The sequence below is a fragment of the Pogona vitticeps genome, chromosome 7, assembly GCF_051106095.1.
Source record: "Pogona vitticeps strain Pit_001003342236 chromosome 7, PviZW2.1, whole genome shotgun sequence".
NCBI lineage: Eukaryota > Metazoa > Chordata > Lepidosauria > Squamata > Agamidae > Pogona > Pogona vitticeps.
The window spans coordinates 1875387-1897173 of NC_135789.1; the positions used below are offsets into that span (position 1 = coordinate 1875387).

Consider the following 21787-nt stretch of genomic DNA (forward strand, 5'->3'; position numbering starts at 1 on the left):
GGAGGGGAAAACGGCGATCCGTTTAAATGCCTTTTTTTTACGGTTTTATTTCTCATTTTTTAATATCCTACCTTGATTTCCCCCCCAGCTACATCCCTGGCTCTCCTAGGTCAGTCTGGATCAGAATTTGAACCCGGCTCCAAATCAGGCATCTGTCTTGCAGGAGTGGCTAGGGAAGGGGATCAATAGGGAAGACTGCCCCCAAATAGGGCGGGGGTGCTGGAAAAGAGAGGGAAGGATCTCCCCCTCCAAAAAAAACAAACAAACACTTCTGGGATGGCAACCCCGCTTACTTTCGGTTGCTTTCCGCTTCCCCGCGCCTTCCTTTTTAAACCGACGGAAATGCAACGGGGGGAAACCAAGGGGGGTTCGCACGGCCGCGGCGCTGGGGCTTTCCCAAGGGGCCTCGGCAGGGTAATCTCGAGGAACGACCAGATGCAATATATATTTTTTTTTAACCTTGCTGAGGAAGATTCAGCAGGCCGGTCCGGGATCACAAAGCAGAGCCTGGGAACCTCAAATCTTGGGGACTACAACTCCCAGAATACTCCCTGGTTTGGCATGCACAAAAAAAGTCTTTTATCATTTTTGTAAACTCCAAGGCAAGCTACAGAGGGCTTTAAAAAATAAACACCAGACAATTTATTTCATTTCCAGTAGAGGTATGCAGACTTGATGGGTTTTATGGACTACACTTTCCAGAATTCTTCAGGCCACCCAGGGGATTCTGGGAGTCCTAGTCCAGAAATAGAGCACTTCCCAGTTTTGGGGGGGAATCCCAAGTTGAGCAAGGATGGCTTGATCGCTCCATGGATTTAATTATTTAAAACAAAACTCTCCTAATGAAATTCTCAATTAGCCAGTCCACCGGCTAAAGCTGGAGGCCTTGTTATGATAATAAAAATAAGAAAATACACCCCAAACGAGCAGCTTGGGAGCGAGGGGTGGAATTACATTTTAGGACTATAGATCCCAGAATCCTCCAACTGGGTAACTTTCCCAAACTCTGATTTCAGAGGCTGCCAATCGTTCAGCAGCAAACCATTGGCCCTTCTATTCAAGAAGGGTTGTTGTTATGGACTACAAGCCCCATTACCCTTGACCACTGATAATGCTGGCTGGGGATTCTGGGATTTTTTTTCTAAAAGAGCAGAAGGTTCCCTGGTCTCTCACTTTATCCCATTTGCCTTGAACCAACAGCACCTCATGAGGAGTAATTTGCATCCCAGCTGATTTCCTTTCAGCTGGAGATGGGTGGAGATTCGAACCCAGGACCCTGCACATACAAACTGCGAGCTCCCTCAAAGAGTGACTGCCGATTGGCAGTTGCCGATTGGCAGTGGCGATTTCCTAACCTATTTTGTGGTTCAGCTTTTCGCCCCGATAATCCCACAGCCAGGCCTACGGAGAAATATCCCAGCATGCAGAAATCTATGTCATTCCACACCAAGAAGCCCAGGTTGGCCCAGGAGGGTCTTCTGCCTCTGGAGCAGGTCTTTTGCAAAGCTAATGTATCTTAACTCCCTTTTCAAAATCAACAGTCTCCCCAAATTCCCTTTGCATTAAAACAGGGGGAGCAGACAACAATACAGAAATGTTATATATGTCTTACAACTCCCACCCTCCACACCTGGATGTTGTAAGGATGGAGCATAATCACAAGAGAGAGCAAGGACATCTAGAAGGCAACAGCCAATGAGGTCCTTGTTCCTGCTGTCAATAATTCCAGTCTCAGGCAGTTCCACCGGAACAAGGGGACAGCTGGCGAAAGATGGTGGGCCCACCCCCTGGAGTCACATGGCCAACTACACTCTGCCTTAAGACCCCATTTAGGTCCTACACTTTAAAAGTTGTTGTTGTTGTTGTTGTTGTTGTTTGTTGTTGTTGGTTGTTGTTTCGAGGCTTTGCTTTAAATCCTTCTTGGGTTAGCTCATGCACTCAGACCCACCCACCCCCATTTACTGTGAATAACAAATCCCATCCTCCCCGACCCACTTGCCTATGCTGGATGGGAGCTGGAGTCCAAAAACTTAAGAACCTTTGGAGGATTTGAATCTCCATAGCCTCCTGGCTTTCCATTCCTTTTCGAAATCCATTGGGTCCCACCTGCCTGTTAACCTCCAAAGGATACAGGCCAGATTCTCGTTAAGGCGCACAAACGATTCCAAGCTCTCGAGACCCCAGTGTGTGTGAAATGTTTTATTTAAAAGGTTCATAAATTCTCTTTAAAGGGTGGGGGGGGGAGAGAAACTCTGTAGCAAACAAAACGACGACCCTGCAGGGAGGGAAGCTGTGTATTTTCGGGCAAAAGGTTTTCAAAAAAGAGATGACCGTCGCATCGACACCTTTAGGGCCATCCAGGCATTCCTGTGGCTAATCACAGTGGAGATCTTGACAACAGGAATCAAGACGCCGTCATCCCTTTGGCTCAGACAAAGTGAGTCACCCCTTGAGAGCGAGCGACCCACCGTTAAATCCTGGCTCAGGCGTTAAGCCTCTCTGCCCAGCACCACCCCATATGGGTGTCCCGCGAAACCGACGCCTTCCCAAGTTCCTTTCGGGTAACCCCTTAAGCTCCCTTTCCATACAGCAGTCTTCTGATCTGGCCTCCCCCCCATCAGGCAGGCTGTAACGGCAGAGAGACAAATTTCGCTGGGAAATAAAAGAATTACAAGAAACCAGTCTGGAACCGATGGAGGGAAACGGTGTGTGTTTTCCACGCATGCCCAAGCAAGGGCCTGGTTTTTCCGAGTTCGTTCCAGGCAGAAGCCACTCAATACAGGCAAGGTGGGGGAGCTTTGCTGGCCACATCTGGGTAGGGAGAGGGCGGATCTGGGGTGTCGATGGTCTGGTAGGCACTACGATCCTGCCTAACGCTGAGCACGCCTGCTAAGGAAGAAAAAAAGAGAGAGATGATTTTAACAGAATGGAAGGAGAGAGTAGGCAGCTAACCAGGCGCTGAGCTTGGAGACATTACAGATTACAACATCCACAACCCTCTACTTAGCACACCCAAAGCATTCTGGGAGATGCAGTCCCCCCCCCCCCAAAGCCACACTTCCAAGCTGGGCACATTGGCCACTTGTGCTTTCACAATCGGGAGCATCATGACATTCATAGTGTCAAAAACATTTCTGCTTGGATAGGCCAAAGTGATGCTGAGGGAATAGCTGAGATGTTTGCTTTCATTCGGGGGGGGGGAATATATGATTTTGGGGTGTGCATGGCTCAAACACAAGGGGATGAAGCCACATGGACAACCCCTCCCCAAAAAAGAGCACACAGGGAATACATTGCAAGGACTGAAGCAATGCTTGTGTGGAGAGAGAAGGGAGGGTGTTGTTCTATCAGCATGAGTCTTACACCATGCACAATGCGCATGGAGAGGGAAACATGGTCTCTCTCCGGCAAAGAGCACATACCAATGTTGAAAGTGTATTCTCCACCTCTCTCCCGGTACATCTGGTAGGCCAAGAAGCAAGACACCGGCTTCAAGAGGAGGCTGAAGATGGCCATGCCGACGGAGAAGCGCACGGTGTCCCCCATGACCTCCACATCGTGTGGGTAGAACAGCCCTAAGTGAATGATGTCGGTGACGATCGTCAGCAGCAAGCCGGTGAGGAACTGGAAGGAACAGCCAAGAGGTCCCTTGAACTCAGTACTCTGATACACCTGCAGATTTCTCTCGATGGCCACCTTCCTCCCAGGTGGCGGAGGGCCCAGCCCAGCTCCCTCAAAACGCTGTCTTTTATTCCCAAGCTTCATTGTCCCACCACCTGTTCCAACACAAACCCACCAAATGCCCATTTTTTTAAAAAAAGAGAAAACTAACCATGAGTATGGCATCAACAGAATCTCGCTGAGCCACTGCCCAGACGCCCAAGGCAAGGATGGTAAAATTGCCCCACGAGTAAGAAATAGGGGCCCACGGCATCATGCAGCCCCTGTAGTTGGGGGAAGAGAAAACAAAGGAATAAAACGACAGCTGCATACCCAAGACATAAGTCAGTAACAAAAGATTCAGGAATAATTTTACAAAAGATGATAAAAAGATTCGGGGCTTTTTTCCACAGCAGTTAGTTTCATTTCTATTCCCCTCCCCCACACACAAAAATGTCAAAATCTCTTTGGAACTGCTTAAGCATCGCATCGTGACATTGGGCGACTGTCCAAAAATACTTCTGAATTCGGGCCGATTCCGGAGCAAACGGTGGAGTGTTCTCCCACAGAACGCCCCCCCCCGAATGGACGTTTTGCACCATCCCCCCCAAAAAAGGAGCTGAGAGGAGGACAGGAAGGTTTCTAGAGTAACAAGCTGCCTCTGCTGGCTTGAAAGGGGATGCCGGGGGGGGGGGTTGTAGTCCAAAATGGTACCGCTTCTAAACTTGGGTCGGACTCACCGAGTTGTATATTGATGATCTGCTGATAGTTTCTGTAGCCTCAGTCCCCACAGCTGACCCCCCCACACACACACACACACACATCATTTCGAGACAGAGAGCCATCACATTACGGTATTAAAAAATGAAGTGAAACACAAGACTCCTTCAGCTCAGATAACGGATAGGCTCAGCCATCTTTGCACAATTTTCGCACAGCCGGTCTGGAACTCACGAAGGGCCGTGCAAAGAAACTCACCAGGTGGTCAGCAGCCAGTGAATCAAGACGATGGCCTGGAAACACAAGCAAGATAATAAGGTGTGATGCTTCTCCTCGGCATCCCACAGAAAGGTAAAACTGTGGCGGGCGAAATTGTTTTTAGAGTCATCACACCCACCTAATACCTGTAATTTTTGCTTATTTTAAATTGCTTGTTGAAGTTTAATTTCCTTTTTCTAGAAATTATTTTTTAAAACCTGCATTGTTTTAGCGTTACACCCACTGGGGAGCCAGTCTTATGAAGCAGCCGACAAGTATGTTAACGAAACTAAAAGCAACCGTCCTTCAGTCATACGGTCTCGAAACATTCCGCAACATTTCAAACAGCCTCATTCACAGATAAAATTTCTACCCTTCCTTCTTCCTCGTGTGGCGTAACCTTTGAAAGAAAGGAATTTCTAAAGCTCAATTGGAAAGCAGGAAGTAATGCTAGAATCAGGATGTTTACTGTGTAAGAATGATGTGTCAACTGTCATTGTTAATGATTATTTTTTTTATCCACAGTGATGAAACAAAGGAAAATTCGAGTTTGGTCAAAGGGCTGTAACATAACAGAAGCCCAGTCCGCACCGAACAGGAGCCAAACTTTAATTTCTTTTCTTTTCCTTTCCTTTCTATTTCTTAAGAGTTATCCCCCTCAAAGGGGTCCCTAGGGATCCGATCTGGTTTTCGGGCCACCAACTATGGAATGATAGGTCAGTTTTGAAACGGTTGTTCTGTCTGAAACTGCCTCTCCGAATAAGCCACGGTTTGTTAATTACTCACAAAACCACAACTGGAAATCCTAGATTGTCTTATAAGCTCTGGCTTACTTCAGCCTCAATGTCCAAACACATCAACCTGGGTCAGCCCAGCTTGTTCCCCTGGCTGTCCATCCTCAAACAGGAGTGGTTACAAGTGGTGGGAGAAAACCAGCCCAGAAATGGAGGAAACAAATCACGGTTAGTTTGTTGCTTGCAGGACAATTTGTAGGGAAAACAACAAACCATGATAAGGGAAACCACGGTTTAGCGTGATGAGCATTACAAGCCCAGTTTAACATTTTGGGAAACTTTATCAGGTTAATATTTAGGTCTATAAGCTGCTTTGGGAGACCAATTTTGGACAAATGTCTACATATAAAAAATTTCAAGATAAAAGTGCCCCTTCTAAGTGTATAAACCGCTGGTTAGCTAGAATATACTGTACAAAGGCCGGCAAATCTCCGTTGGGATTTGGCTAACTCATTTGCATCTGCATAGATAATTCGCTTTTTGGAATACCTAAGCAAAATCTTAATATTTTAATACATTTATCATTTTGACACCTTAAAAAATAAATCTAATAATATTCACCAGCAGGACTAGGGACCAAAGGAGACAGGCTACCTTGCTGATATACAACATTCATTAAAATAACCTCTAGTAATTAAAAAATCTCTCTGTCTCCCCCCCCCCCCGTTAACTGCAAGGGTCTCTAGAGGTGAGCCCCATTAAAACAGAGACTTCAGGGCAAATGGGGCCTCTTATCGGGCAAACATAATTGCCCCCTTGAGGTTTCCAAAATTAAAACACAGGAGAGGGGAGAGAATTAGCACACGGAGGAGAAAATAATGTTTTGTGGGATTCCTCCCCCCCCCCAAAATCTCCTAGGAAATCTATGGTTTGTTTTCATTATTTTTTAAAAGCTAATCAATGAGTTGAAGAAAACATGGGAAGAAGCAGGATTCTGAGATTTCCACAAATCCTTTCGAAATTCTCAGTGTCCCAAAACAAGCAGCAGAAATTTGACAAGTCCTTCTTAACTGCTAGCTGGCTGGACAGTTCCGTGCGGTTTTGGGTCTCCGGCAGTGGAGCGAGTTCAATTTCTGATGGTGCCTCTCAGGAGAACAGCCAGGCTGGGTGGCCTTGGGCCAGCTGCCCAGTCCCAGGGCTACCCCCAGAAGAAAGGAAGGGAAAACCCCTTCTCTATCTGGGAAACCCTGGAAAAGGTTGCCATAAGTCAGAATGGACTTAACGGCACATAATTATTAATGACTATTCGTGTTTCTAAGCCCATGATTTGGTCTACATTGGCTGTTCATCCAAGCCAAAAATGTTTTATTTTCTCCCTTGCTTTCTCTTCCCTCTTACCGACACTTGTTCACACCTGCACCGCTGGCAAGCAACAAATGCACCAAGCAACTAGTCCTCAAGGTCGGAAGCTGAGCAAGGGTTGCACTTTGGAAATGAGCCAAAACACATCCTCCAGGCTTCTAGACCTCAAGAGCAGGGGAAGCAGTTCTCTGAGCTTTTTTTCAGACAGTTTATTTTGGTCCTCTATTTCGATTTTGGTTCTCTCTCTCGCATCCCTGCATCCTTCTCCTGGGCTAGCAGCAATCTTTAGCTATGGCATATCTGCAAAATGCAAACATCACGCTCGCTGGTGAGGTTCATGCAGAGATTTTTCTGCAGCATTCTTGGCTGTTTAATGCTAGATTCTCAGCCCGGGTTTTTCCTTGCCCCCTCCCTGGGGGGGCCGCGGGGGGAGGGGACAGAATCCAGGTTTATCTGGCCTTGGGAAATCCATCATGTCCTTTCTCCTGAGCAAATAAAGAACCTCTTGCCAAAGGCTGGAAGAATGCAAAGGCAGGCAAGGATTAACGCCGGCGCTAAGAACCCATGAGTGTTACGGCCAGATCTGGCTAACCGGGGACGTCGTTTCTAGCAGAAGGCTGGCAAAGAGCTTCTGAACAGGTCGTGCTAACAGATTGCCATTTCTTGGGTGCCTGGGCAAGCTAGCTAACAATTCTAAGGTATACTGCCTTGGGGCAAGGAGGCTCTGCTAATTGGCTTCTGGGTCACAGCAGAAGACGGATGGCAAGTGCTTCCTGGAAGATTTCAGCGAGTGCCAACAAGACAGGATGACTGGTTTTAATTTTAATTTAATCTTCACGTAATTAGTTAAAAATAATTAATTAAACACTGGCCCTGCAGAGTAAGATTGAGGGCTGATTCCGTGAAGCATAAACAGTATTCTGCAGCAGTCACCCAAATCCCTCTAAAAGTTCCACATTGCAAGATTTGAAAAATACGCTTCCCTCCCATCACTGGTTTGGACTGCTGCACCTTTAATTCACAGATACACTGCCCTGGACAGGGAGGTTCCATTTAACTGTCCAGATCCATAGCTCCTTCCTTTATTTATTGTTTCCTGCACTTCCCAGACTCAGAATCTTTCACGTTCCACTTTTAAATTTTTCAAACTTTCTATTTGTTTTGGCCATTCTATATGGCCTGGACGGTTTTTAGGTACTGTACTTCCTTTTATTACTTTACTTTTTTGGGGACACCTCTTACACACACACACACACACACACACACACACACACACACACACACACACACACACACACACACACACACACACACACACACACACACACACACACACACACACACCAAAAAGGGTGGAATCACACCAACAGCCCAGCTTAAATCCTGCTGTCTTGTCCTCTTTCCCCAGTCCATATACCACAATTTCCTGGGGAAGACATACCTCTGTTAATAACTAACTTAGTAAATAGTTCACAGCAAACAAACCTTTGCTTTACGGAAGTGTTAAAAATTAAAACAGTTCTCGCAATGCATTCCTCTAACGTGCGAAGCACGGTTGACGAGCATCTCTGTCTTGGCTTGAACCCAAACCAGCTTTCTTTGACATTGGGGCCAAATGATTACAGGGAAGAAAAATAAATAAATAAATAAATAAATAAATAAATATAAATATAAATACACACACACACACACACACACACACAAGCATGTGTAAGGCAATGCCTGTAGGAACTGAGAGTATTTTTCTTTCCTTCCCACGACAACAGTGGTTTCTCTTGTGATTTCACGGGCATTATTCACGCCCTTCAAAACAGAACAGCACATCTGTGGCTTTATGTGGAATGTCTTCCCTGACTCTGGAAAGCTAACACTTCAAGGGAGAGTTTAAAATCTAGCACACCTTGATGTGCTAGATTTCTGCATTCAGCTGCCAAAGTCAAGTACGTATATAATTGTACTAAATACATAGTTCAGCCCATTGTGCAGACTAGGTCTAACACAGATGCATTTTTTATTTTAAAAAATTGTCTTCTGCTTAATCTTAAACTAAGTTAAGAGAAGAATTTGAGGCCTTTTGGTCGTGCCAAATAGCATCCTACAACCAAAGGGGGTGGGATTCGAACCGGTATCTCCCAGGCACCACTTCCCACCAATTCTTTATTGCTATGAAGGGTCAGTTCAGAACCACATCAAGGAAACTTTGAAGTGAAGTACTCAAGGGCCCACATTGACAGACTATGGCCAGCAGCAAAAACCAAATGGGAAATCACTGTTTGAAGTGGTTTTCCAAATCATGGTTCGCATTAACTATGCTTCACAGCAAATTAGTGGTGGTTTTTTTTCTTTTTTGACAACTATTGTTTTGTTTCTGGAAAGCACAGTGCTGGGACAACGGCATCAAGTAGACAGAAAATCGCAGCAGAAAAGAAACAATAAACTATGGTTTGCTGTTAACAGGCACGGGGACATTTTTAGCCTCCAACCACTTCCTATTCCTTACCACCCGCCACACTGTCTGACATCCAGAACATCTAGGAAACCAAAGGTTCACCATCCGCGGCTGTTATACTTGAACACCTAAACCATGGTTTGGGATCCCAAACCATGGTTAGTTCCAATTGTGGTTTAGTGTGATGCGATTTAAAAGACAAACAAACTTTCACAATTGCTTGATGTTGCGACATAATCTCATTTCCTCTAAACATATCACAAACTCTCTAGATGCATCATCATCATCATGTAGAGATCAGCGACAACTACCATGAAGACCAAAGAGATCTTAATTGCAGCTGTGATCAAGGGCATATTTCAAATCCCTGACGCCTGAAGGCTGGGGTTTCCATGGGGTCTGGAACAAGGAGGGGAGAATTGTATGGCTCCCTGCCTCCCCAGGTCAGGAAGTGAGGGGCAGAAGTTCAAAAGCAGAAGACAAAATGGTACACTATTAGGAAATCAACATGCCAGGAAATGCATGTTTTATGTATGTGTGGGGGGGGGATATTCCTGCAAAAGAAGGACATTTTAGTAGCAATGGAAATGGTCGTATTTCCTGGCCCAGAGAAATCCAGTTTTCAGTAGAGGAGGGTAATGGGTACCCACATTTTCCAGGGCAACAGAATGCACTAATTCTGAGGAGCGCTTCCTTGGGGCACCGTTGTGCTTGCATGTGCCTTGCACCAGCACGTGTGAGAATCGTGCCCCCTGGGCGAGGGCGTGCCAAGGGAACCCTCTCCCACGGGTGCCCCAACCTACGAACACACGCGACCCTCCCGGGAAAGAAGACCGGTCGGGCGGCGGCCGCCCCTCCAGTCTCTGCCGCCTGAGGCCGCTGCCTCGCTCAGCCTTAGGGCAGGCCTGTCTCGCCCGGTGACTAGTTGCAGAAGTTACTTTCTGGGATCAGGCGCTCCCAGCCCCGGTGGCCACCGGGAATGGCAGTTCGCCCCGAAGTTACTTTTTCCAAGCTGTCGTTTCCTCTAAAGAAAAGGGGGAGGATCACGCCCTCCTTGCACTTTTCTTGCACAATCAGCTTCCACGCCCTCCTCACCCCCCCGGCCTTGCACTTTTCTTGCACAATCCGCTTCCCTCGCCCACCCCCTGGGCTCTCTAAACCGGAGCAAGGGCGGGGGGGAGGTGTCCTCAACCACCCCTCGCTCCTGCACGCTCGCCCTCCTTGCACACGCGCCTTTCACGCGTGGACACGCGCGGACACGCACCTTCAAGTTCACGGCGGGCAGCTCCATCGCGGGCCGGGAAGAGAAGCGTTTATACGCCGCCGAAGCGAATCCGCGTCCCCCGTTCGCCTCTCCTCTGGGGCCGCTTTCTCCTCCTTTTCCCTGCCGGGCTCCGCCCTGCCCCGTCCCCCCCTTGGCCAGCCCTTGTCCGGACCCGTGACTCCCTCTTCGGGGCTGGGAGAGCGAGAGAGAGAGAGCGAGCAAACTCCTCCCTCGGGAAAAGGAGGAAGCGGAGCGGCTTCGGAGTGAAGCCGAATGGGGAGCCGCCGCGCCGGCGCGCGCTCAAGGAAGCGAGCCATTCAACTCTACGGGACGGTTCCGGTCAGCTTCTGAGCATGTACGGAGAGCCTCTCCCGGGCGGGGTGTATTTATTGGTGAATTATCATTTCCAGCTCCCCTCTGCATTTCCTTTCTCAAGGATAACGCTGGAGATAAAACGGGAAAAGTTACAAAGAGGGGGAGGATGATTTTAAAGCAGGGCGGTCCCTCGCGGTCACAGTTGCATCTGGGCGTTGCTTGCAGAAGAATCCAATTTAATCCCTCATTTACAGAGCAAGAGGTCCCCTTCCTTTTTTTTTGGCCCGGGCAGTTCCAAGGTACATATAGTGCCCATTCCTAACTGGCTTCTGTTTCGTGGAGGAAAACCGTGGTAAGAAGCGCTTCCCGGCAGACGGCAGTGAGTGCCAACAAGACAGCATGGCTGATTTTCATTTTAATGCAATGTTAATGAAATTAATCCAAAATTTAATGAAACACTTGTCTTGCAGAAAAAGGCCAAGGGTCGACCTAATGAAGCATACCACAATCTGCAGCAGTGATCCAAACGACTTTAAAAGCCCAGAACTGGAAGGCTGGAAAGCCACCTTTCTCTCCCATTGTGCACCCATCATTCACAGATACACTGCCCTGAATAGGGAGGTTCTATTTAACCATCCTGAGTCATAACTCTTGACACAGACCTACCATTTACAGGTGCCAGTTTTTACAAGTAAGACTGGAGCAGGTCCCCCAAACCTTAAGGCCAGCTGCTATAAGTCATGATCAAAAATCAGCAGGATGCACTAAAAAATTAAGAGTTTTCTGGGTCTGTATTCAAATCACCCCCAGATCCCAAACAATGGTGAATCTTAAGCGCACACCTTTTAAACTTCTCCCTGCCCTATCTATAAATATGCAGGGCATATCTTCGCACTCTGGAATTCAAAGAAGTGGATGCTGAGCCAACGAAGCTGAAACTGAATTTAAATTGTGGGTCCTTAAAACACCACACTGTTTTGTGTGGTTTTCTTTTTGTCCCAACGTGGAAAACTCTAGAGAAAAAAAACAGGAGGCGACAAGCCAGGGGGTGAAGGATGACTATTTTATTTATTTATTTACACCTCTTCAAAATTGGGACATGCAAGCCCATCGCCGCATGGTCGCTAAGGGGGAGCAGGGGTCGCCCCTTTCACTCCATACACAAAAACGTTTTCCCTTCCCCCCCCCACAAGAAAATAACCCTGCCCTGTAAAGAAACATCCTAAAACCATGATAAATAAGAACCCCCAAAAGCTGGCTGAATGAGTTGGTTGGCTGGAGAGAAAAGAAGGGGTGAGGTTTATGAGTGTCGGCAGGGGAGGTGGGCAAGCGAAACCTGTGTATGTTTTTTTTGTATCTGCTCTGGGAGTCAAGTTTCTAGCCCTCAGGGTTCCCGGGGGCGGGGGGGAGGTTCGCTTGGACCTGACCAGGCAGAGCTGGGCAAAAGCAGAGATACACGGCCAAATTGGCTGGTTGGTTTCCGTAGGAAGCAGAAGCAGATGGGGGCACATCCATTGGGGCAGGATTCTGGCAAGATGGCAGGATGACCATCATTCATCCTGGAGGCATAATCTGGCTTTTCTAGGCTGGTGTAAATCCTTCTTCTGCCTGCCCTCGGCTCCTCCAGCCCCGTGCAGGGTTGCAGCACAGGCCTGGATCAGGCCCCCAGTAGCAGTTTGCAAGGTGTCCCATGGCATTGAGGCAACAGGCTTTTCCTGGAAGCCACCACGACTTCCCAAGTGAGAGCTGAGAAGTGTCTGTTGTGTCTCTGGATGAGTGCCCATACTTCCAACTAGAGAGTAAAGATGACGTCTCTTCCCTCCCTGACCGCTTTTGGAGGATTTCCCCAGCCCTCCGACACAGGCGCTCTCAGAAGGTGGGAGTTCTCAGAAGGCCAAGCGCAGGAACTCACGAAGGGAGGCAGTAACCAGCCTCCTTTGAGAGTCGGTGGAATTGCAGGAGAAGGAGGATCCTCGGAGGGGCCAAAATGGAAGGCTTTCTCGAGTTGCCAAGGCCAGTGATCTCCTTGGCTTGATCCTGAATGAGCAACTAAGATCCCTTAGCCTTACAAAAGAGGAGGAGACACAAGCGACTAGAATCATGGGTACCCTGCCTGCATTTCAACCTCCTGTAAAAAGGCCAGGCTCGGTGGGTTGACCTTCTAAATCCTGCATTATCTAGAATCTTTGCTTCAGCTTCATAGCTGCAAAACTGCATCCAAATCATTTGGCCAGCCGGCTCTTTCCTCCAGCCCCCCCCCCCACATCACTACTACATATAAATTAATATCTCGGACCCATTTGGGGGAGGGGGGGAAACGACACACAGGGAGATCATTCTAGAGGTTGAGAAACGACCCTTGATCTCCGTCTGCGGACTCTGGTTCCACGCAGCGCCCCTTCCGCCGGATCACTCTACGGTTGCGGTGGAATTTGGCGTAACAGCGCAAGCCTAAATCCAAAAAGAGAGAAAACACTGGGGGGAAAAAGCAAATTATGAGGAGGAAAGGGGTAGAAGCGGCCTTCCTCATGTTGCTGGACTACAATTCCCATCACCCGCTAGTGATGGTGGCTGGGGCTGATGAGAGTTGTAGTCTATTTTGGTGATTTTTCCACGGAGATCCTGCCTTTCTTCCAGGGAGCCCGGGAGAGAGGCAGAGATCTCCCATCCTTCCTCGTGGCAACCCTCAGACATATATTAATTTGAGTGACGGAGATAGCTGATTGGGTTTTCACAGACTGAGATCCTAAGAAGGCCGGATTCAGCACCAAGGCTGAAGCGCCACACCTCTGCCCTCCGAGGGCAACTTTTGAGCTCTTTCAAGCCATTCATTGAAGACACGTCCACTTTCCGAGTTCTGCAAATATGTATAGATATACAGGAGATGCATATGCACTCCTGCGTCTAAAGAAGTGGATTTTTGCTTCACAAAAGTTCACACTGAAATTACATTATGGTTTTGTTTTCCCCCCTCCCCCTTCCACTCACCTTCTGAACACATGCAGTCGTCGTAACATTTATTGTTAAGGCCACGGTTGTGGGGTTTGCAAAGGTGCTCCTGCAAATCACAGCAACATCCTGCTAAGACAAGTGGGGAGGAGAGAGGAAACCATTAATAAATACCAGGGGTGGGATTTGGGGAGGGGGGATTTGGACTACCAATCCCATAATTCTCCATTCTGGCCTGATAAACTCCCCAAATGAAGAACTTTGGGGTTTGTTATCCAAAATCAGGGAAAGGCATCCTTAAGAAATACTCCACTGATGTTTCTGCTTCTGCCTCACATCCCACAGGTGGTCTGGCAGTAAGTGCCTCCTAAGGATCTTACTCGCACCTGGTGATGCTAGTCCTCATGGAAACTAGTGCCCACCTGGGAGGCAATCGAGGTGATGGTCACAGGGGTCCCCTTCTGTGGGCGTGGTTTCGTTGCTACTGTTCTTACTGCGCCGTTTCTCTAGGAAAGAGGAGAAAAACAAAATGGGAGAAGCAATAAAGGAGTCAGGTGGATTAAAAAAAAAAAAAAAGGTACACATAATTCCTAAGCTTGTCCATTTCAAATTCTCCCAAACTGGTGCTTTCCCGATCTGTCATACTCCAATTCCCATCCTCTCTGGCCAGCAGGGCAAAAAAAAATGTTACAGTGTGCTGATTGCTGGAGGTTCCACCTCTAGAGTCGTCATAGCTGCCATCGATAGCCGAACATCTCTTGCCCTCTTTCCTGGATTTATCTAATGCCCATCCCCAGGCGTGCCAATCAGCCTCTTCTCCTGGTGGCAAGGAGTTCTGTAGGTTTAATTCTGCATTGCATTGAAGAGAAAGGCTTCCCTGGGCCAAGGGGAAGCTGATGACTATGATCTGCTCTGGAGTGTGGCCTTAACTTCAAGAGAAGGATCTGAAAGGCTGGACATATTTGGGGAGCGTTTGGGTTCAGCGCCCGAGAGAATTTTCTGCAAAGCTTGGTCCAAAAATCTGTACCTGATTCATCCCATGGAACATGGAAGCCCCCATCTTCACCCTCATGCAGTCCTTCCAGAATCTTACTGCCCAGAAACCCCCAGCACACACTTGTGATGGGGATGATGGGAATCCATTTCATAACCAAACCAGGTCACACTCTGATGGTGTGAAATTACAACTCCCATCATATGCTGCCTGGGGATTGCATGAAACTACAACTTCCATGATGCACTGCCTGACATTTCTGGTGGGTTCCCTGCATGGGGAATGCTGATGTGGCTCCATCAGTGCCTGTGGAAGGGGATGATCCCAGCGTTTCAGGTTTTTAGTCCGAACTTTGCAGGAGTTCTCCAATATGCTGAATCCCATCCCCAGCGTAGGCTTGCTGTCTTGGATCCCTCCCGGAGCGGATTCCCAGTTTTCCCTGCAAAACTGGAATCACCAGGCCACCCCGGACACAGGGACCGGATACCACCTTTTTTCCTGCCTAGAGGCCACATCTCTGGCCGGAGGTCCTCGTAATCCGTCCAGTCGAAGAGGGCCATGTCAAGAGTGGGCATCACATCCCCTTCGGGCCGGAGGCGGGCCTGAGGCCGGGGAGAGGTGGCGTGGAGAGCTGGAGCTTCCTCGATCGAAGGCTTCGGGGTGGAGCCCAGCAGGAAGGTGGGACCCAAGCCTGCAGAAGAACCTTCAACTTGGAGATTCTGAAATTGCTCCTCAAAGTTTTCGGGTTTTTTATACAGTGGGCTTGGCCCTGGATCTGAGCTTTTTCCTGAAATCGAACGGAAAAGACAACCCTTTAAAAGGATCCTGCAGGTTGCAGCAAAACACAATTTCGCCCCCTTTTTCAAACTCTGCATATGAGCAGAGTACAGGCCGAGCCCTGGTTTGCAGCCTGATCATTTTTTAGCATGAAAGGGAGCCCTGCTTTGCAGCCTGGTAAGGAGTTGCATGAAACGGAACTCTGCTTTGCGGACCAGGGGCTGCTACATGGAACTCGGCTCTGGGTTTGCAGATCACAAAGCGGTGGCTTGCAGCCCAGAAATCCTCTCCATGCAACCAGAAACTCTCGCCAACAGGGGCGCGCCCTAGACGGATACCTCGGTGCTGTTTCAACCGGTCTCTCCGGCTATGACGCCGATGCTCACGGTTCTGCTTCTTTCCTCTCCCCGCTCCAGGAGCTTGGTTTTCCTGCTCCAGGTACGGAAACTCAAACCCCAGGAAAACATCCTTCTGCCGGAGGCCGGCAGGACGTTCCCTCCATCCCAGATCCTCCAAAGCGGACCAGCTTAGGAGCTGTGGGCCAGCTCCTTCCCCGGCGCTCCGAGCCTTGGACGGCATCCCTCGCTGGTGGGCCCGCCCGTGACGGTTGGGGCCGTGTCGGCGGCGGTGCATTGCGACTCGTGGGGGGTGCGCCCAGTCTTCCCCGTTTGGGAAGCTGTTGGCGATCTCTGGGATACTGGAGGCCACGACGGGCAGGGGTTCGAGGGAGTCCAGCAGGCTGGCGGCAATGAGGCGGAAGACAACCGTCAAGGAGACAAACGTAGGGATGTGACCCATATTTCCAGGCACCGAATCCCTCACCTGAAACAAAAGGATCCATGGGGAAAAAAAACACAGTTAAAGAGTATTCCGTAGAGGATTTTGTCTTAAATATACCTGGAGTTGCTGGAGAACTTCCGAATAAAGATATCACAAATCAACCACAACTTTCTAGAGAATGTCAGACCAATCCTGATGATTCCTCATTGCCCTAAGGATGCATCAAAATCCAGGCATAAACATTCAGACAGAGACTTTCCATTCGAAATTGGGCTTCCCGCATCCCAGAAATATATGCAAAGGAAGAGGTTTCATATGCAAATTAAGGCAATCCATCAACGACAGGGTCTCCCGTTGATAGGAGACCAGCCTCGCCCGCACACCAGCTGTTGTACACCAGCTATTGTACAAAAGTTGTGTGTGTGCTTTTTTTTTATTCCAGGGCTGGCTGGCATGCTGAACCGCCCTCTCTCCCTCCCTGCCCTTCCTCACAGCTGGTTTGCCATCCCTGGAAGGATCTCAGGAAGGAAGAGAAGAGTCGGAGCAGATGGCCTTGTCGTCTCCAAAATTAGCAGGTGGCTGCGAATCCTAACCCCTCGGCTAGCAAAATGGCTCTGGGATGGAAATATGGGTGCAGAAGAGAGAGAAGCCTTTCCAACGATGCCGTTCCTTTGAGAAATATCGGCAGGCTGAGGTTTTAAAAAAGGGGAACCAACCGCTGCTCCCGATTTCAAAATAAAATCTCACAGCGTGGTCGCCGTGCTGCCATTGTTAACTCATCATAGGCGACCAGCTTGCTAGTCCCCTTGGACTAGACCCTGTGTTTTTCCTCGTGAAACCTGAAATCTGGTCAGAATAAAGACAAAAAGAAAAGAAAGAAAGAAAGCATTCCCAACCCCGAGAAGAAGGCTTAGTGAAATAAATAGATCAGCGAGAATCTCATGACTCTTTCGTCAAGGAGCTGACGCCTGGCTGGTCAATGTTTCAGAGTGATGGAAGACAAAATTGATGTACTGTATGTTCTTTTTCAAGGCCAGGGAAACCGGGGCAAATTATCAGGGCAGGAAACAATTTATCTCTAAAGAGAACAGAGTCCTTCCTTCCTGCCCCCCCTTCTTGCCATCCTCTTGCGAAGCTTCTGAAGAGGGATTAGAATGAAGAACAGTTCAGAACAAGGATGGGGTCATGGCCAGAAGCAGCGATGAGTCCAATGGGGCATTGGGCGGGTCCCTGGAAATTTGGGGCCTGCCCCACCTGTGATTTTGCTCCCTGTGGCCCCCCCTGCTTGTGTGGATGCACATGCATTCACCGTGCTCCCTGGAAAAGGCAGCTTTTGGGGACCAGGTCTCAGAATTCCAGGGTCTGAGTTCAGATTCCTCATCTCAAGAGAGAGACTTTGAGCCAGCCCCATGCGCCCAGCCTGGTCTACCCAGCCAGGCTGTTGTGAATGTGATGGGTAAGAGCCAGACGTTGCCTTAAGAAGCAACCAGATGTAAATAAATATTTGGATCCCCCATTCTTTTCCGTATGAGACTCGTGAGCAGGTGGCAGTTATGCAGAAAAGCTTTTTTAGAAATGCTTCCCAGGTTTCGGGTCTTGGGTTTCCCATGTGGAAACGTCCGTCCTCCCACCCACCCTCTGTGCATATATGTCAGAGGTGATCCGCCTTGAACCCCCTGCCACGGGCCGGTGCCAAAGAACCTCCTAGAGGGAATTTGGCAGGGGAGGTGGCCGAGATGATGTACGGGCCTCTCGGAAGCCCACCGCGCCGGCCAAGCTGTGCGCGGGCCAGCGAGCCAGGCGGAAAAGTGGGAAGAAGGCATTGTGCGGCCTCAATGGGCTTTTTCCTACCCCGCTGGGTTGGTCTCTCCATCTGCTTTTTCTCCCCATCCCCAAAGCCGGGACAGTTTTGTGCCGGGCCGAGGGGAGAGAGACAGAGAGAGAAAGGCATGCTTCGCTGGCTCTCTGCAACCCACAGAGTGGGCCGCGAGGCAGACAATGCGCTCACAGGCTTCACGAAGGGGAGAGAGGGGTTTTTGCCTTCCCCCCTCTTTCCTTCTCTCTGGAAAATAAAATAAAATAAAGATATCCCCTAGGGACTCGTTTTCAAGACTCTTCCCACCCACCCCCGTCTTCTATTATCCCCAGATGATTTCCTGGGCATTCAAAGGGTTTTGTAAAGACATCGTTTCTCTTTGTCCTCTCCGGGTTTTGGTGCCAACTTTGGCGTCTTTCTTTTAGAAAGAGATCTCATATTCCTTCCACTGTGGCTCCTTCCCATTTAAATCTGCCCTCCTGTCTCCCCATCTATTCACCATTGTTCTTCGGCCGGCTACCCCCTGCCCCAAACAGCCATCTGAAATGCGTCCAGCGCCTAGCACCGTGTTGGGCCCGATTGTCCACACCCACCCGCTGCCTCCTTTCAAGATCGGCTTGAAAAGTTTTATGTGGCTCTTTGTTAAGACCCACCCAATTTCTTCCAAGTCCCGGGCCTTCCACACAACTCCCCAGGAATTGCCCATCATGCTTTTCACCCTAAGCCATCTCTGGAATGCTTATGGAGTGCATCAACCTGCTCTCATTGGTCTTTCCCTCAAAGCATCTCAATCTCTCTGCTTTATGATTGCAGGTTAGTCTATCCCAAGAAATGGGGCTGGAGACTGACGTTGATGTCCCCAAACTGAGCTGGCATTCTCACTTTTTCCTGACAACCTGGTCCTACTTTGCAGGATCATTGTGAAAATAAAAGCCTGTTGGACATCAGTCAAATGGGAAAATTGTGGTTTGTCACACTCTAGCTTTTTGTGTCTAAACTTTTAACCATCGGCAAACTATGGTTTATTGGGAAATCCCAAATCACGGTTTGAAACCTTTTTGTTGATAGCTTGTTGGTTTGTTGGTTTCCTTAAACCATGGTTTGTTGTGAGGCCGTATTCCAGAATCATGGTTTGGTCTTCCTTTATTTCCATAACTGCTCAGCTTGAAGAGGGAGCAGATAATAGACATGGTAAAGAAACAGTTTAGAAACAGGAAAAATTAACTATGACTTGTTTATTTGTCTGTGGGATGATTTGTAACCACAGCCATCCAGATTGTAGCCGAAACAAACCAAGGTTAACATAAACCATGACGGACAAACAAAGCTAAGATAAACCATGGCAAACAAACTATGATTATATAAGTGAAGGCTAATAAACTAATAAGGCCAACTAAACCAGGGCTAACAAACCAGGCTAACCTAAGCCAGCGCCAACCGAAACTCTGGCTAACTAACTGGTGCCAAAATCGGGGGGGGGGGGATTCATTTTGAACCTTAACACAGCTTTTGAAAAGATGTGTTAAGAAATGCTCAAGTTGGCACAAAGTACAAAGGGACGCTGATGCATTTTTGAACAGGGAAAATGGGAGGTTTCCTCCCCTCTCCCCCCCACTTGCCCGCTTTTCTTTTTGACATAAATAAGACAACATTTAAAAATCAGAATGGGGATGAGATCCAGCAGAAAGGTGGCCCTCCCAGTTCTGAATGCGGAGCTGGACCTGACTGTGTTTTTGGTCTTTTTGTTCAATTGATGCACCTTCCTGTGCTGTTTTGCTTTTCATAGATCCCTCTCTCTTATTCCATCTCTCTCCCCCCCCCCAAAAAAGCAGCCCCCCAGCTTTTCCCAGCAAGACCCAGCAGTCAACAAAAGGCAAAATTGCACATTAAACTATCTCAGCAGGAGAGAGAGGAGGAAGACGGCAGCCGCCTTGTGTCCAACAGCCGACATGAAAAGGTATCCGTTCGGGAAAGATGGGGGGTGTCCTGTCATTCATTTTGGGCCAGTGGACCCCCCCCCGGGACCCTTCTTACAGAGGTGGGCCATTGTTAGCCCACTGACATGTCTGCAGAGTCAGGTTTATACGCTGAACTATTTTGTGCACATAATACACCCCAGGAAGTATCAACATCCCACACTGTGCCCCCCCCCAAGCTGAGAGCCCTGTTGGGGGGGGGACACCAAATGAGACGGTTCTGAAACTTCCTTGCTCAGCTTGTCCCTGAAAGATCAACCAAGTGAAGAGGTTGGAAGATGCCTCCCTTCCCCAATTTTTTTTTAATTCTTCCTGGGACAGCTTTTGAAACTGGCCTTTTATCTCCAAAAGCGGGAGGGTGGTATCTCGGAGAGATTTTACCTGAGTTGGAAGTGATCCGATCAGACTAGTTTAAATTTGAGTTGGACGTGGTGAAGGGATCCAGTGGATCCCCCACAGTTGGCCCTGATCCAAGCCCTTAGTTCCCCTTCACAAGGGAGCTAACTGGAGGAGGGAGACCCCCCAGCTGACATCTGATCCTTTTCCTCTGAATCACTGATCATTTTGCACCTTCTGGTGAACGAAGCGACATTAAAACGAATGTCATTACCCCTGATAAGAACAAAGTTCCAGATTCTGGCCTCCCCCCCCCCCCCAATTTCTTCCACTCTCTGGACTTCCAGAGTTTGGATTACTGTTACGTTTTGGCACGGCTATTTCTAAACATAAATAAACAAAGATATGTTGTGTTTTATTTAAAAAAAAAAAACAACACCATCAAACAAATTTCTTTTGAACTGTTTCCTAGCTTTCTCTGGAAGTAAACCTTTTTTTCCCTTGCAACCTTGTGAGAGTTTATTCTATCCAGCAGGGAGACGCAGTTTTTTTAAAAAAATCAATAATAAATTTTGAATATATATAGAGAGAGCGCTCCTCACTTTCACACTATTGAAGGGGCGTCACTTTGTTTGGTAAACTGTCCAGAGAGTCAGGACTCTGGGACAAGATGACAGAAGAGCAAGTACGTAGTTGGGTAGTTGGGTAGCTTCTAAGTTCAAGTATCGGTCAGTTCCAGAGTCCTTTTCGATAGATCCAGAGCGCGAGAGAAATAGATTTAATTCATTTTCCCACCTGCCTAGCTGAGCAACTTTGAATTTTTAGTTATTTTCTCTGCCTAGATTTTTAAAGAGAGTTGGCGGCTCATCTCCCCCAGCCTTGGGAATCCCCGTTTTGCCTCTTCGGACTCGCCTCCGGCCGGAGGGACCAGGCGGGTGAGAAAGCGGGGCGCCCCCTTCCTTCCCCTCCACCCGGACCGGGTTTGTTTCGTGTTTCTTTGGCTCTCCCTCGGCCCCGATCCCAAGGCGGGCTTGCTCGGGAAAGAGCCGCGCCGGGACTCACCCGCGTTACTTCCGCGCTGGCGCAGCTCCGCCGGTCCGGAGATGGGGCTCGCCCAGACGAGCCGGCCGGTCTGCCCGGCGTCTAAGTGGGGCTGGCCTTTTTCCTCTCTCCCCCCCCCCCCGCACACCCCACATCCATCTATCCACCCCCCCACCCCACCCCATAAGAGGCGGGGAGAGTGGCTGATTCCTGCCCAAACCGAGGAGGGAGGGAGGGAGGGAGGGGGGCTTAGTGGATGCCCCCCAGTCTGAAACAAAATTAGAGGGGGCGACCCAGAGCGAGGAATCCCAAAAGGGGGGGGAGGCGGGCGGAAGGCGCGACCTCGAGCTGGGGAA

At 48.8% G+C, this 21787-nt stretch overlaps 3 protein-coding genes across 7 annotated transcripts in view; all 3 read right to left on the reverse strand.

The window, feature by feature from the left end:
• Nucleotides 1–1797, reverse strand: part of C7H1orf167 (chromosome 7 C1orf167 homolog) — an 18249-nt gene extending 16452 nt beyond the window's left edge. Inside the window, exon 1 of one of the 2 annotated variants that reach the window (XM_072977509.2) lies at nucleotides 294–1797. The gene's annotated coding sequence lies outside the window, so the exon portion shown is untranslated. Of the gene's footprint in view, nucleotides 1–71 lie in introns of both variants that reach the window. The other variant, XM_072977510.2, reaches the window with a different exon arrangement.
• Nucleotides 1798–2184: 387 nt separating this feature from the next.
• On the reverse strand, nucleotides 2185–10670 carry AGTRAP (angiotensin II receptor associated protein). Of its 3 annotated transcripts, none has more exons than XM_020782157.3 (5): nucleotides 10448–10670; nucleotides 4639–4673; nucleotides 3833–3944; nucleotides 3423–3624; nucleotides 2185–2886 (listed from the first exon to the last, which is right to left on the reverse strand). In XM_020782157.3, the coding sequence occupies exons 1-5, from the start codon at nucleotides 10472–10474 to the stop codon at nucleotides 2774–2776; spliced, it is 489 nt and encodes a 162-aa protein (XP_020637816.3). In that variant the 5' UTR covers nucleotides 10475–10670; the 3' UTR covers nucleotides 2185–2773. The 3 variants fall into 3 exon arrangements, with proteins under 3 accessions (XP_020637816.3, XP_020637815.3, XP_072833615.2); XM_020782156.3 differs by having other exon boundaries at nucleotides 2185–2889; nucleotides 10448–10655; XM_072977514.2 differs by lacking the exon at nucleotides 4639–4673 and having other exon boundaries at nucleotides 2185–2889; nucleotides 10448–10657.
• Nucleotides 10671–11811: 1141 nt separating this feature from the next.
• On the reverse strand, nucleotides 11812–21562 carry DRAXIN (dorsal inhibitory axon guidance protein). Of its 2 annotated transcripts, none has more exons than XM_020781965.3 (6): nucleotides 21453–21562; nucleotides 15821–16304; nucleotides 15196–15492; nucleotides 14134–14217; nucleotides 13751–13840; nucleotides 11812–13213 (listed from the first exon to the last, which is right to left on the reverse strand). In XM_020781965.3, the coding sequence occupies exons 2-6, from the start codon at nucleotides 16278–16280 to the stop codon at nucleotides 13101–13103; spliced, it is 1044 nt and encodes a 347-aa protein (XP_020637624.3). In that variant the 5' UTR covers nucleotides 16281–16304; nucleotides 21453–21562; the 3' UTR covers nucleotides 11812–13100. The 2 variants fall into 2 exon arrangements, with proteins under 2 accessions (XP_020637624.3, XP_072833616.2); XM_072977515.2 differs by having other exon boundaries at nucleotides 13751–13843.
• Between the last annotated feature and the right edge of the window lie 225 nt (nucleotides 21563–21787).

What these genes read in the sequence shown, in the direction of transcription:
- DRAXIN (XM_072977515.2), bottom strand. Translation starts at nt 16,280, where the DNA reads ATGGGTCACATCCCTACGTTTGTCTCCTTGACGGTTGTCTTCCGCCTC. An exon ending in TCACCTCGATTGCCTCCCAG is followed by an intron (nt 13,844 to 14,133) that starts GTGGGCACTAGT and finishes CACTTGTCTTAG; the next exon opens with CAGGATGTTGCTGTGATTTG. An exon ending in CGACTGCATGTGTTCAGAAG is followed by an intron (nt 13,214 to 13,750) that starts GTGAGTGGAAGG and finishes TTTTGGATTTAG; the next exon opens with GCTTGCGCTGTTACGCCAAA.
- AGTRAP (XM_020782156.3), bottom strand. Translation starts at nt 10,474, where the DNA reads ATGGAGCTGCCCGCCGTGAACTTGAAG. An exon ending in CTGTTGATGCCATACTCATG is followed by an intron (nt 3,625 to 3,832) that starts GTTAGTTTTCTC and finishes TGTTCCTTCCAG; the next exon opens with TTCCTCACCGGCTTGCTGCT. An exon ending in AGAATACACTTTCAACATTG is followed by an intron (nt 2,890 to 3,422) that starts GTATGTGCTCTT and finishes TTTCTTCCTTAG; the next exon opens with CAGGCGTGCTCAGCGTTAGG.